Genomic DNA, 15,427 nt, shown 5'->3' on the forward strand with positions numbered 1-15,427 from the left:
AAATATGATTTAACCCCTGATTCGTTGGTATATTGTGAAAATTAGGTTAGAGATCACATGTAAACCAGTAGACACAGTGCCTAGAATAAGGTTAATTGTTCAACGAATGTCTGTCTTTCTACTTGATGGTATTGTTGATCCTGTAATTGGTCTATGTCTGTCGACAGTTATACTGGATCCTCTGACCCAGCAGTATATATCTACCATCATCAGAAGATAGTACATGGGAATAAGTGATGTTTTGGCCAAGTTTTGGAAAGGAAACACCTTCATCTTCTCTATGTTCTTATTTTGGTAGTTATGGGGAACTTCAAAGGCCATGCTCTCCCTGGATCCTTCTTCTTTATCCTGGGGATTTGGTGGACTATAAAGTACATTCTGAAATATGCCTTCAAAAAGCAGAAACGGACTTCTTACCTTGATTCCAAAGCATTATTCCATCGAGCTGAAATGTTGGAAGGAATTGTAATAGTTGGAATGACTTTAACGGGTGAGTGACCCTTTTCTGTGTTCTGTTTGCTTTTTGGGGTATTTTCACATGCAAGGAGATAATTCAATATCAAAACAAAAAATTGCTAAAATAAATATTTCATTAAAAATACCTGAATACCTATTCTAATTGTAATTTCTACCTAGTATAATTTATTAGAACTTATACTTCATGTTATACAAAGGGCTATTCCTTATGAGTTAGTCATAGCAATTAACTTGCCTGTCCAGTCAAGGTGAATTTTCTTTTTAGATTTAGTTGGAGCCTTTAAGATAATTTTATGTCAGTTATTCTGAGGCCTGAAAGAGTTAACTCTATCCAAAACCATTTTTCAAAATGTCACAAAGGTAATCAAGTGATTATGGGAAAGTGTCAATAATAAATTATTGCTGATAGGCTATCCACAGGGTTCAGGTTGAAGAAAACCTTATCTTCTGTGTTCATCCTTTTTGTGTGGTTACTAAATTAGAGACAGAGGTTGGGCCAGATGATTGTAAGGCCTTTCCATTGGTTCTATGATTCTGTAAAAACATTGTGTTTTTAGAGCTCCACTTCAGCCTCTCCTTTATTGAAGGCAGAACTTCCTAATTTTCCTTCAGATTTCTTCATACTTTGTTCATGATGAGAGGTCTTTGTGATGGTCATCCAACTGTGGATCAACTATTTTTCAAAGAGAGGAATTTCCTTGCCAAATTCTATAGATAAATAAATGAAGCAGCATCTTCAAGAAAGTTTTTCAGAATTTGTGTAACTGGCTAGACTGTATGCTATATCTGTGTGTGCTTTCTCAGTTATCCGTAACTGGGGAGAAGCTGAACTCTAGCATTTTAATCCTGAACCAAGCACAACTCACTACCCAAAGATGTACTATGTAAGAAGAATTAATCAGATGCTATAGGATTAATCTCACAAATCTAAATCTAAAATTACTCAGGATTTATCTAGTCATTAGATTAAAGTAGGAACTAAGGCCATCAGGGGAACTAATCAGGGAACTCTGTGGAACTAAGACCATTAGCTTTGAAGATCTGAAATAGCTGTTTGATGAAACTCACTATCTTTGACTAAGAATGATTATCCAAACCAATCTTTGAAGCTTCAAAACCAGCCTAAAGAACCAGTGCTCAGTTGTTAGGTAACAGCCCAGATAGAAGAATCAGTGCCATAAAAAGATAATATATTGGGATAAGAAGTAGCCTGTTCTTCTTCATCTTCCTTTTTCAGTAAAATTGTGGAAACATGGCTTAAAGTGTGATATATCCCTCTGCAGGCATCCTTGGAGAACAGTTTTATCCTGGAGGACCACACCTGACCTTATATGACTACAAAGAGGGTCAATGGGTCCAACTCCTGAGCTGGCAGCATTTTACCATGTACTTCTTCTTTGGGCTGCTGGGTGTAACCAATATCTTATCTTCTACCGTCGTTTCACTTCCTGCCTCCTTTAGCAAGTTAATGTTATCAAATGCCTTATTTGTGGAGGGTAAGTATGAGTATTTTCATATACCTTTCATTATTCTTGGACATTTGTCTAGCCCTTTACAATAATATTTCTTTTGTGTCCTGGTATAGCCTTGGCCCACAAGGTCATTTGTTTAGTTTGGGCCGTGGTGAGCTATTGAGATGTCCTAGACAGGATGCCAAAGATTTTCCTTCCCTACTGACTCATTTGGGCTTTCCTGGTGGCTCAGTTCGTAAAGAATCTGCCTGCAATGCAAGAGACCTGGGTTTGATCCCTGGGTCAGGAAGATCCCCTGGAGAAGGAAATGGCTACCACTCCTGTATCCTTGCCTGGAGAATTCAATGGACAGAGGAGGCTGGTGGGCTACAATCCATGGGGTGACAAAGAGTTGGACATGACTGAATACTAACACACACACACACTGACTCATTTAGTACAACACATGAAAAAATTCAATGTGTTTTATTCATAGTTCACATTTTCTTAAAGAAACACCTACTCCAGTATTCTTGCTTGGAGAATTCCATGGACAGAGGAGCCTACTGGGCTCCAGCCATGGGGCTTGCAGAACTTGTCTGTTACGATTAAGCAACGAATCAACAATAATGACAGCCATTGTTTATCTCTGATTTATCCAAGAGATGATCATTATTTCCATTTTTGACATATAAAATTGAGCTGAGAATAGTGAAGCATAAATATCCTCAAACGAGGAGACCACCACTCACAGTAGAGTAGCTTCCAAATCTAATATTGATATAGTGAAACTCCACCATTACATGATAAACAGGGTCCAAAAAATCCGGTCGCATAAAAATGAAGTCCTAACATTCTTTGTTCCATTAGCCTCCCTGTTACTCTGTACAGAAACACTGAAAACAAGTATTTAATGATTTGTTTTCATTTATTTTATATATAAGGGATAGATTGTTTGTAGAACTAGAAAAATCTCCCCATTATCAAGAGATAGTCTTTCCTAATGTCCACTTTGCCTCCCACATCCAAAGGTAAGAGCTTTGGTTGGGCACCAGCCATGATGCCAGGATTCTCTTTATCTGAGGGTGTTACCATATTTTCAGTGAACATCTTTTCCCTCTCATCTAAATGAAAAGGATGAAACTGAAGCCAGCATCTCTGTCCATGGGATTAAAAAATATAGTTAGTTACTACTTCTTGGGAGCTTCCAGAGAATCTTATAACACCCATCAAATTCCACTCTTATGACTTGTGTGTATATTTACTGCCTTCAGTGGACTGAATTTCTTAAGGTGAAGGTTTGTCTCATTCATCTGTCTGTTCACCTCAACACCTGTTTCACTGTTCCCTTCATGCTTATTATTCTTATTTTTGCATAAAACATGGCTTTGAAATATAGTTATAGAAAATGTCATGATATAGTGGAGAAGAGAATAAAAGCTGGGGAAGGGGAAAGGAAATTTCAAAGATTCCATCCTAAAGAGGTAGTGATGACTCCAAAAATGCTGTGTGCTCAGTCATGTCCGACTCTTTTGCCACCCCATTAACTGTAGCCCACCAGGCTCCTTTGTCCATGAGATTTTCCAGGCAAGAATACTGAAGTAGGCTGCCATTTCCCACTCCAGGTGATCTTCCAGACCCAAGGATGGAATCCACATTTCCTGCACCTCCTGCATTGGCAGGTAGATTCTTTACCACTGTGCCACCTAGGAAGTCCCCCCAAATGCTAGAGGTTTCCAATATTGTAGGAAGCAGTGAGCATCTGATATTTTGGACAAATAAATGTGTGTGTTTATGAAAGTTGTGTATTGAGGGAAACAGTAGATAGTTTCACTGAAAAAGGCAAACAATTTTTTCTGCCTCTGACAGCTTTTGTTTTCTACAATCACATTCATGGCCGGGAAATGTTGGACATCTTTGTGCACAAGCTTCTGGTCTTGGTCGTGTTTTCGACAGGCGTGATTGCCTTCATGGAGCTCTTTGCACAGACCAGTATAACTGTGGAACTTCTGCGGACAAGCCTTTTCCTGCTTCAGGGAAGCTGGTTCTGGCAGGTGAGTTGGGGCCTCCAGTCAACGTGCCTGGTGTCTGCACTGATGGCCTTCTCTCTTTGATTGTAGGTGTTGTGCTCTGAAACCCAGAGACTGCCTTCTGATATTCTGCTGGCAGTGAGAATGTGAGCCTTTGACAGGTGATGCTTAATTGAGGGGCTCAGTGACCCTGGTGGGAATAGTGACAGAGCAGCAGGAAAGGAGGTGGGAGGTGTCCACCTTCTTCACACACCTGAATATCCATTTTGTAGGAACTCTGAGCTGGTGCTTAGCTGGAAGCAGTTCCTGATGTTAAAGTCACTTAAAGCCTAATGAGTAATAAGCTTGAGAAACATGGAAGGCAGGAAAGGGAGGGAATTATGTGTTGAGGAATAAGTATGTGCTGGCTGCTGGACGCGACTTTTACATACACATTATTTCATTCTCATTTTGTCCTTGTGTTTCATTTTGTCCTCATGACAACTTGGAAGTTAGATATTATCATTCCCAATTGACTGATAAAGAAGGCTCAGAGAGAGCAAGTTACTTTCCCAGGATCACTCAGTAATGGAGCTAGGTTCTAAATGTGGGTCTGTTTGACTCCAAATCCCAGGCATTTTCCATTTTACTGTTGACTCCCTAATCTTGGAGTGTTGTTGAAAACATAGTGAACATCTACAATACAGCAGGGGTCCCCAACTTCCGGGATCTAATGTCTGATCTGAGGAGGAGCTGATATAATATGAAAAAACATGAAGTACACAAAAAATATAATGCACTTGAATTGAACTGAAACTCTCACTTCCTCCACCCTAGTTCATGGAAAAATTGTCTTCCACGAATTTAGTCCCTGTTGCCAAAAAGATTGGGGACTACTATTTTATAGAGACTGATAAGTCATAATCCAATATACATATATAGATATAATGAAAGTCTGGGATGAAAGGTGAATGTGGTTTAATGACAGAAGATTTCTTAAAGGAGATTTTTAGTCACTAAAGTTCAAGGATATGGGATGATGAGGTTCTTCCAGGGATTTGCATTTCAGTGAAGAGTGATAACAATGCCCTTGTGGGCAAGGGGCAGAGAAATATCATGGTCGAAATGGTAGCTAGGAAAGATGTGATATTTAAGCTTGTGGGAGAGTAGAAAGAGCTAGATTCAAGGCGAGTAAAGAGCTAGATTCAAGGGTTATTTTGAAGGAAAAATCATATAGAAAAAGTAAAAAATTATTTATCATGTGATAAAATTTATAATCAGTAAATTTAACCAGCTGGTATACAGAAGTTGCATTGTGAGATTATTTATCATCTGTTGGGAAGCTAAATAGAATGGCATGTAAAACATAATTATGCATTCTGTATCTCTTGATGGGAATACTTTACTGTATATTGTGCATGTATTGCTGACCAAAACTAAAAATAAATTAAAAAAAATTCAACAGTGGTAACTTCTGACCAAGATGACAAGTGGGTTTATGCTTCAGCAAATCTCCTCTGATTCAAACATATAACAATGATACATAAACTATCAAAAATACCTATGAAATTAAAAAGATATTAAAAAAGAGAAAACTAAATGAAAGTAAGAGGGTAAAAAATATGTAGTTGCAATTAAACAACCCAAAGTAGGGCAAGCCACCGGCGGGCCAGACAGAATAGGAATGCATAGTTGGAGAAGATGTGGACTGCAGGCCTATGGACTCCAGGTCTGGGGTAGATATGATGGCTGGTTGTTTGGCTCCAGGGAAACTAAAAGGAAATTAAAAATTCCTCTCAATGTGGGGTAAAGGCAGGCTCTTGGAACTCTTTTTAATTGTATGTTTATGTATTCTCTGTTTCTAATTGCTTCTCATTCAGTTGATCTTTCACTTTCTGATAGAGATCTGTTAAAATTTTATATTAGTTATGGATTTGTCAATTTCTCCTTATTTTCAGTTTTTTCTTTAATGTCATAAGGTTGTCTTCTCTTTCTCTCTAGTTTTTTGAGTTGAATATTCACTTATATTTAATTTTCTTATTTTCACATATAATACATCTAAGACTGCATGTGTCCACAGTTGCTTCAGTCCTGTCTGATTCTTTGCGACCCTATGGACTATAACCTGCCAGGCTCTTCAGTCCATGGGATTCTCCAGGCAAGAGTACTGGGTTGCCATGCCCTCCTCCAAGGGATCTTCCCAACCCAGGGATTGAGCCCAGGTCTTGCACAACAGGTGGATTCTTTATTGCTGAGCTGCCTGGGAAGCCCCATACCTTTCTATAGAATTCCTTTTCTATATATTACTTTAGCTACCTCCTGTGAGATTTCACTCTTGGGAAATTTTGAATGTTGCATTTTCTGTGTGCTTTCCTCTTTAATTTATGAGTTATTTAGGAGCATACTTTTCAGTTTCCCCAAAATATTCTTTCTTTTTTATTGTTTATTTGCAATTCTATTGCTTTGTATGTGTTCCCTTTAAAATGTGTTGAGACTGCCTTTGGAATGTAGCCCAATGTCACTGGCAGTAAATGTTCCATGTATTTGAAAAAATAGTATATTCCATCTTTGTTGGGTTGACGATTCTCCATATATTTACTAAATCAAGTTTTTAAAGAGCTAAATATGCAAATAAAGAAGTTAGAAAGTAAGGAGAAAGGGGGAAACCCAGAGTTGAAAAAAGGAATAATAAAGATAAGCTCAGAATGAATGAAACTATTTAGTGCTTCTTTAATCATTAATGTTTGATTAAATATCTGAGGGAGGAAGCTGTGAGCTTTCATAACTGACCATGCTGCTGCTGCTGCTGCTAAGTCGCTTCAGTCGTGTCTGACTCTGTGTGACCCCATAGACAGCAGCCCACCAGGCTCCCCCGTCCCTGGGATTCTCCAGGCCATAGGTTGGCTTAATATCGTTCTTTCTGGCAGAGGAATAATATTTTCATATTTCCCCAGGAGCTTTTCTAAGGAAGAGATTTGAGGTTAGAATCTTTGGGCATAAATCCAAGATCATTTAAAAACTTTCCATCTGTCATTATGCCTAGATTAGTTTGGGACTTAAAGGAAAATGAACATTTGATACCAATGCAAACACACACACTGGCGGGAAAGGCAGGTTTAACAACAATACGTCTCCTCCCCTGCCCTCTCCCTGTTAGTTTCCTCTGAAACAAAAATGTTTCAGGGGCTTAGGTGAATTTATTTTGCTTCCATGTTTTGTTGCTATGAATGTTTATGCCCCAAACTCTATCTCAGGTAATACTATTACACTGTGATTTGCTTTTCAGCATATTTTTTCTCTTACTACTTCTCCATATGTGATTAATAAACAATATATAGACAGATTAGAGAAAAGGTACACCTGGGTTCTTGGAACCATAAATATGGAGAGGTGAACAGAATGAGGAAAATACCCACAGTGGCCATTATTTAAAATAGCTCATATATAAATGATTAAGTAATAGACAAACCTGAAGGGAGTTCCCCTCCCCACCTATCAAAATGGTTTCTTGAACCACATTACAGCCAAATATATTTTTCTCAAAAGCCTAATCAAAGGCAATTTAGAAAAGGTTAAAAAAAATCTCTCAGGCACATTTATTTATTCCATGAATCATGTTTTCTGAGTCTGTTTGTGAATGAGTATTTCTAAAGCTCACTTTTGCACTTTGTCATTCCCAGTGTGAGGACCACAGTGCAGAGAGAATCAAGGAAAGAGGACAACACACCTGGGAGGGATTTTATTTTGGAAACTCAAAAAACAGTTGTGACTGTGGCATGAAGGGAGAAGTCTGTGAGTCCAGGTCAGGCGGACCCAGATCTGAATTCTGAATCTACCATATTAATCACATGACCATAGACTAACTGTTCTGTGTGCTTAAGATTCCTCAACTAAAAAATAGTAATGATATCTTATGAGACTGTTGCTTGAATGAAATGTTCCAATCTGAAAATGCCTCTGCCTTGAGGAGATACTATTAATTCCATAGGAAGAGGGTTGAGAAATCTTCTAGGAGAAGGTGAACTTTAGTTGGGGTTTGAAAGATAAGTGAGAGTCACCAGTGTGTCCAGGTTTGAGTTTAGGACAGGTGATACTCTTCTGCTTATTTCAGCCTTAGCCCCTGTATTAGTGTACAAGGGCTGCAATAACAAATTCCAACAAGCAGGAAGACTTCACTGTTCTGGGAGATAGAACTAAAAATCAAGTTGTCAGCAGGTTGGTTCTTTCTTGGGGGCCCCAAGGGAGAATTTGTCAGTTGCCAGCAATCCTTGACTTTCCTTGGCCTGTTGGTAGCATAATTCCAATCTCTGCCTCCAGAGTCACACCTGTGTATTTCTGTGTACCTGTGTCTTTACATGGACCTCTTATAAGGGCACTCATCACTGGAAAGTGAAAGTCGCTCAGTTGTGTCCAACTCTTTGTGACCCCATGGACTATACAGTTCATGAAATTCTCTAGGCCAGAATCCTGGAGTGGGCAGCCTTCTTCCCAACCCAGGGATCGAACCTAGGTCTCCCACATTGTAGGTGAATTCTTTACCAGCTGAGCCACAAGGGAAGCCCAAGAATACTGGAGTGGGTAGCCTATCCCTTCTCCAGCAGATCTTCCCGACCCAGGAATCAAGCCAGGGTCTCCTGCATTGCAGGCAGATTCTTTACCAACTGAGCTATCACGGAAGCCCCACTCACCACTGGATTTATGGTCAATTCTGATCCAATATGACCTCATCTGGATGTTATCTACAAAGACCTTATTTCCAAATGAGGTTACATTCACAGGTATCAGGGGTTAGGACTTCAACACGCCCTTTTAGAAGGAATGATTTAACCCACAACAACTGTTATGTCTTCCCTCTGGGAGCTGGAGTTGATCACTCCCCAGGCTGGGATAGGTGAGTAATGTGAATGGAATTGAAGAAACACAAGTGAGACTGATGGGTGGGAACTGGAGAGCTAGTCCTTAAACTAACTAGGTCATTAAACTCAACCTCTCAAAAGGCCTTTGGTTGACACAGATTTCTCTGTCAACCTCCATGTATTGATGTGAGAGGAAAACATGAGAAGCAGTTCTGACACCCTGGTTGAAATGGCTGGGCCCCTTAAACTGAGAATTGACTACATGGTTTGAGTTTCCTTATTGTCATTTCCATACAGTGAGCACAGAGGAGCTAGAAAGTCTCTTTTTCTTCCAGGGCCTTCAGGGACCTGGGCTCTGATCACTTTGGTTTCCACTGTGAGCTTTCCTTGAAGTATTATAAAGGGGTATTACAAAACACAGATATGTCCAAACAGCAGGCAAAGCAGCTGGGTGGCATTCTCGTCCTGGAGTTTATGGGTACTGTAAGCTCAGATTTCTAATTTGATGATTGATCTCTCTTTTGTTAATTACTCAACCCTTTAGAATGGAGCCCTGCCCTTATGCAGAGTCCTGAGCTCTTGCAATGATGCAAGTGCCTTTGTGACTGTTTGGAGACCCAGAGGCAGGTTTGCACCTTACTTAGATTTCTTATCTATAAAATAGACACAACAAAAGGAGTCTGTCAGCTTTGATATTTTAGAAAAATTTATGAATGTGACATTGGTTAATAAATAAAGTACATAGCACCAGTGTAAAAATGAAGGCCTCTGGACTGCTCCACTTGGTCAGGCAGCTACCAACCTGAATGATGAATCAATGGAGAATACATGTTGCTGTTCATGCTTTGAAATACAGGTCTGGTGTGGCCAGATATTTCTATTTTTAGAAGTAAGCTGAGACTATGGACTTCTGCGTGAAGTTCCCTAATTTTTCAAGCATTGTGAATTAATTCAACTTATTTTTTAAAATGTGCAGGGCAGGCAAAGCACATCTGTGATATAGATGTGGCTCAGGATCTGCCAGTCTATAATCTGTGTTTTAAGGGAGAGACAGTACCATGTCTTCATGGGACCAACTATGTCTCAGTACCGATTGTTCAAACTGTATCAAACTGCTGAGATGACTCACTCAGACCCTGGTGTCCAAGCCACTGTCCTTCCAAGCCACTGTGTCCAAGCCACATTGCCCCATGGAGAAAGGCTAAATGATGAAAGAGCATGTTGGGTAGAAGAAGGAGCACACAGAGTTCTGGAGGCAGGCCCTCCTGGCTTGGAACCCTGTTAGTCAATCAGCTGTTTTGTAATACTGGGGACATGACCAAAGTCTCTGAGTTGCAGTTCTACCCTCTGTGATATGGGGATGATGACACCCTCTTCTTGGGGTGGTTGTGAGGATGAGAATTAGGGTGAAGTTTATGTGCCTGAGTGAGGTTACAGTGCCTGACACATGGTGGTACATCTTCCAGGAAGTACCAGTGGCAGTTCTCCTTCCAACTAAAGGGAATCCTTTATTTTTTAAATATTTATCTATTTGGCTGTGCTGAGTCTTAGTTGCAGCACACAGGATCTTTGATCTTTGTTGGGCATTCAGGATCCTGAGTTTCAGCATGCAAACTCTTAGTTGTGACACATGAGATCTAGTTCTGTGACCAGGGATAGAACCCAGACCCCCCGAATTGGGAGCACAGAATCTTAGCTGCTGGATCACCAGGGAATTCCCTAAAGGGAAACCTTTCAAATGGGAAATAGGAACATGTGATTAAGGCATAACTCTTACTTTTCCCTGATTTATTCATATTACTGGAAATTTCCAACAGAAATGGTTTCACTCAATATTATAAACTAAAATGCTTTTTTTTCCCCCAGTAAGATTACATTTATTAGATTTATGATCAGAAGCAAATTACTAAACCACCCAATTTTCCAGTCTTGTTAATGAGGATAACATTACATTAACTTGGGATAATAATATATTATTGAAGGGCCATAGTAGAGAAATCTCCTAAGCACAGTAACTGACACATAGTTAGCTAATATATGGTAGACTTTTGTACAATTATCCATGTAATTATCTTGATTTTGTATTTCATTTAGATCTCAAACCTGACATCTGTTCCTCTGTCTATCTACGTATCATTTATTTATCTTACTTTTCTTATTGGAGTAAAATTCACATAACAGAATTAAATTCCTCCCTCCCTCTCTTCCTTCCTTGCTTTTTCAGTTTTATTAAAGAATAATTGACATACAACACTGTATGAGTTTATGATGTACAGCACAATGATGTCATTTACTTAATGAAATGATTACCAAAATAAGTTTAGTGACTATCCATTATCTCATGTAGAAACAAAATTAAAGACATTGAAAAAAATTGTTTCCTGTGATAAGAAATCTCAGGATTTACTCTCTTAACTTCCATAACATACAGCAGTGTTAATTATATTGATCACATTGTACATTATATCACTTATTTATCTTATAACTGGAAGTTTATACCCATTGGCTGCCTTCATCCAATTCCCTTTCCCCCACTTCCCACCTCTGGTAACCACAAATCTGATCTCTTTTTCTGTAAGTTTGTTTCTGAAGTATAACTGACCTAGAGCACTATGTTAGTTCCTCATGCCCAACATAGTGATTTGATATTTCTATACATTTCAACATGATCCCTCGGATCTAATATCCATGTAGTATCTGGATCTATTATCTGCCACTATACAAAGATATTACATAATTATTGACTATATTTCCAACAGTATACATTTCATACTTGGAACTCATTTGTTCTGTGATTGGAAATTTGTACCTCTTAATCTCCCTCACCAGTTCTCTCATCCCCGGAACCTTCTCCCCTCTAGCAACATTTTATGCTTTTTAAAGTGTATAATTCAGCAACATTTAGTACAGTCACAGTGTTGTGCAACTCTCACCTCTGTTTAGTTCTAAAATATTTTCATCACCCTGAAAGTAAACCCCAGATCCATTAACCAGTCATTCCCTTTTCTTTTCCTTCCAGTCCCGGTTACCACTAATTTGCTTTGTTTCTCTATGGTTTACCTATCCTGGTTATTTCATACAAACAGAACTATACAATATATTACCTTTTGTGCCTATCTTCTTTCTCTAACATAATGTTTTCAAGGTTCATCCATGTTGCATTATAAGTTAATGTCATTTTTATGGCTGAATAATATTCTGTGGTATGGAAATACCACATTTTGCTTGTTCATTATCAGTTGATGGACAATTGGAATGTTTTCAACTGTGGCCCTTGTGAATGATGCTGCTTTGAACATTTGTGTAGATGTTTGGATACCTGTTTTCAGTTATTTTGGGTAAATACAGTATCTAAAATGATATTCTACTTTAACTTTTTGAGAAACTGTCAAATTGTTTTCCACATGGCTGTATCATTTTTATGGGCTTCCCGGGTGGTACGGTGGAAAAGAATCTGCCTGTCAATGCAGGAGATGCAAGAGACATGGGTTTGGTCCCTGGATTGGAAAGATCTTCTAGAGTAAGAAATGGCAACCTGTTCCAGTATTCTTGCCTGGAAAATCCCATGGAGAGAGGAGCCTGGAGGGCTACAGTCCATGGGGTCACAAAGAGTCAGACAAGACTGGGCACGCATATATGTATCATTTTACATTCTCAATAGCAACGTGTAAGGATTCCAATTTCTCCATATCCTTACCGACACTTGTTACTTACTATTATTAATACCATTCTAGGGGGTGTGAAGTGATATTTCATAGTGGTTTTGATTTGCATTTCTCTAATAACTAGTGATGTTTATAATTTTTTTCTTGAGCTTATTGAGGATTTAAACACCTTTGGGGAAATGAGTCTTCAAGTCCTTTGCCCATTAAAATTTTGTTTGGCTTTTTTTTTTTTTTTGGCTTTTTGTTGAGATTTAGGAGTTCTTAATATATTCTAGATATCAATTCCTTATCAGATATATGATTTGCAAAATTTCCTCCTATGCTAAGGGTTGTCTTTTCATTTTCCTGAACTGTCCTTTGATGTGCATAAGTTTTAAATTTTGGTGTGTTTTGGTGTCATGTCTAAGAAATCAGTACCAAATCCCAGGACATGAAGCTTTTTCCTTGTGTTTTCTTCTAAGAGTTATGATTTTAGTTCTCATATTTAGGTTTTTGATTCATTTTGAGTTTATTTTTATATATGGTGTAATGATGGTTTATTTGCTAAGTTGTGTCTGACTCTTACGACCCCTGGCTATACTCCATTTATTTAGATCTTCTTTGATCTCTTTCAACAATGTTTTGTAGTTTGCAAAGTACAAATCTTGAGCCTCCTTGCTTAAATTTATTCCCAAGTACTTTATTCTTTTCAGTGCTATTATTAGTGGAATTGTTTTCCTAACAATTTTTCTGGATTGTTCATTGCATCTTTTGTGTGTTGATTTTGTATCCTGCAAGTGTGCTAAATTTATTTATTAGCTCTAATAGGTTTTTTTTGTGGATTCTTTATAATTATATGTATATAAGATCATGTCATTTGTGAATATAGATAGTTTTACTTCTTCCTTTATAATGTGGATGTGCTTTATCAATTTTTCTTGACTAATTGCACTGGCTAGAATTTCTAGTACAGTGTTAAGTAGAATTGGTAAAATAAGAAACCCTTGTCTTGTTCCTGATCTTAGGAGATAAGCTTTCAGTATGAATATAATGTTACCCATGGGCTTTGTTTATTTTATTTTTTTATTATTTTTTTAAATTTAAATTTATTTATTTTAATTAGAGGCTAATTACTTTACAATATTGTATTGGTTTTGCCACACATCAACATGAATCTGCCACGGGTGTACACATGTTACCAATCCTGAACCCCACTCCCACCTCCCTCCCCATACCATCCCTCTGGGTCATATCTTTGACAAAGGAGGCAAGAATATACAATGGAGAAAAGACAATCTCTTTGACAAGTGGTACTGGGAAAAGTGGTCAACCACTTGTAAAAGAATGAAACTAGAACACTTTCTAACACCAAACACAAAAATAAACTCAAAATGGATTAAAGGCTTTGTTTATTTTAAAACCTGTTTTTCAAAACTCTGACTTTGAAATAATTTAGTGAAGCTGAGCAACTTGGAATCCTAATATATTCTCTGAAAGTCCACCAATATCCAGAGATGATTACTATTCATATCTTGAAAATTGATCTATAAATATCCTTAACATTTTCCCAAAAGAATTAACTAGTAGATATTGTCCATTTTAGTAAAACAGGTAGAGTTTCTTATCTGTAGCATCTCAGATAATGGGAGTTATGTTACCATTAATCTTGAAATGAAACATTTTGAACTGCACCATCTTTGGGAATATGGCTGGTACTTCTTAATGTGTGCTCTTGTTTTAAATTACAGATTGGGTTTATCCTTTATCCTCCCAGTGGAGGTCCTGCATGGGATTTAATGGATCATGACAACGTTATGTTTCTCTCCATATGCTTTTGTTGGCATTATGCAACAGCCATTAGCATCGTTGGAGCAATTTATGTCTTTGTCACCTGGTAAGTTAGTGCTTTTTGTTCGTGGAAGTTCTATTTTTTGGGATATGATCATTAATATTCAACAATACTGAAAAAAAAAAGATTCAACAGTACTGAAATTTAAGTTCAAAGAGGTATTTCACTCCTTAGCATTCCACAAAACAGAGTAATATAGCAGAAAATTGTCTATAAGCACAGACATTTCCAATAAAAAGAATAAATTTGGTTTAAGTTGGAATAGCTAAAAAGTGTCTCTGCTGTGCTCCTAACCTATGCATCACCCTTCAACACACTCTTCTGTGCCTCCATGTCTTTGCATATGCTGTTTTCTTTTCCACATGGTCCTCCCCATACTTGCAGTGAGCCCCCTCCATTTCCCCATGCATACCCCAGTTATGGAATTTCCCAAGCTTGTGGTCATTCTTGACAAACATGTATGTCTCCCATTAAGTTTGAATATCTGATTAATTTGACATTTACTGCAATACTTCTAACAGTAAGATTCAGTTAAATGATCCATGTTTTTACAAGGACTTTGATACAATGTTTCATGATGGATGAGGAGCAATATACAGATTGCTAAGAACCCATATTCTAGCTTTACTGCTTGTCAGCTATATTAGGGTAGATTATTTAATCACCTTAAATATCAGTTTTGTTGTTTAAAAAATGGAGACCTAAATGAAAATCATGTATTTAAACTGCCTACAACATAATAAGAACTCAATGAAGATTCTTCTTTTTCTTGTCTTTGTTTTTTTTTTTTTCCTGGTTCCTATGGTAGATTTCTTTTTAAATTGAAGTTCAGTTGACATGGGGCTTCTCTGGTAGCTCAGCTGGGAAAGAATCCTCCTTCAATGCAGGAGACCCTGGTTCAATTCCTAGGTCAGGAAGATCCCTGGAGAAGGCATAGACTACCCCCTCCAGTATTTCTTGGGGATTCCCTGGTGGCTTAGGTGGTAAAGAATCTGCCTGAAATGTGGGAGACTTGGGTTCGACCCCTGGATTGGGAGGATCCCCTGGAGGAGGGCATGGCAACCCACTCCAGTATTCTTCCCTGGAGAATCCCCATAGACAGAGAAGCCTGATGGGCTACAGTCCATGGGGTTCCAAAGAG

The 15,427-nt window shown here is 38.2% G+C and overlaps 1 protein-coding gene across 5 annotated transcripts in view; it reads left to right on the forward strand.

Annotated features, from left to right (window-relative positions):
* TMEM45A (transmembrane protein 45A) overlaps positions 1 to 15,427 on the forward strand; it is a 113,075-nt gene that overhangs the window by 84,940 nt on the left and 12,708 nt on the right. For all 5 annotated transcript variants that reach the window (XM_019970460.2, XM_070787110.1, XM_019970378.2 and 2 more), the window contains exons 2-5: positions 299 to 490; positions 1,761 to 1,973; positions 3,798 to 3,982; positions 14,186 to 14,331. In XM_019970460.2, coding sequence (XP_019826019.1) covers positions 301 to 490; positions 1,761 to 1,973; positions 3,798 to 3,982; positions 14,186 to 14,331 — 734 coding nt within the window. In that variant the 5' untranslated portion in view covers positions 299 to 300. The remainder of the gene's footprint in view (positions 1 to 298; positions 491 to 1,760; positions 1,974 to 3,797; positions 3,983 to 14,185; positions 14,332 to 15,427) is intronic.

Source organism: Bos indicus, chromosome 1, assembly GCF_029378745.1.
Source record: "Bos indicus isolate NIAB-ARS_2022 breed Sahiwal x Tharparkar chromosome 1, NIAB-ARS_B.indTharparkar_mat_pri_1.0, whole genome shotgun sequence".
In the NCBI taxonomy this organism is placed as follows: domain Eukaryota; kingdom Metazoa; phylum Chordata; class Mammalia; order Artiodactyla; family Bovidae; genus Bos; species Bos indicus.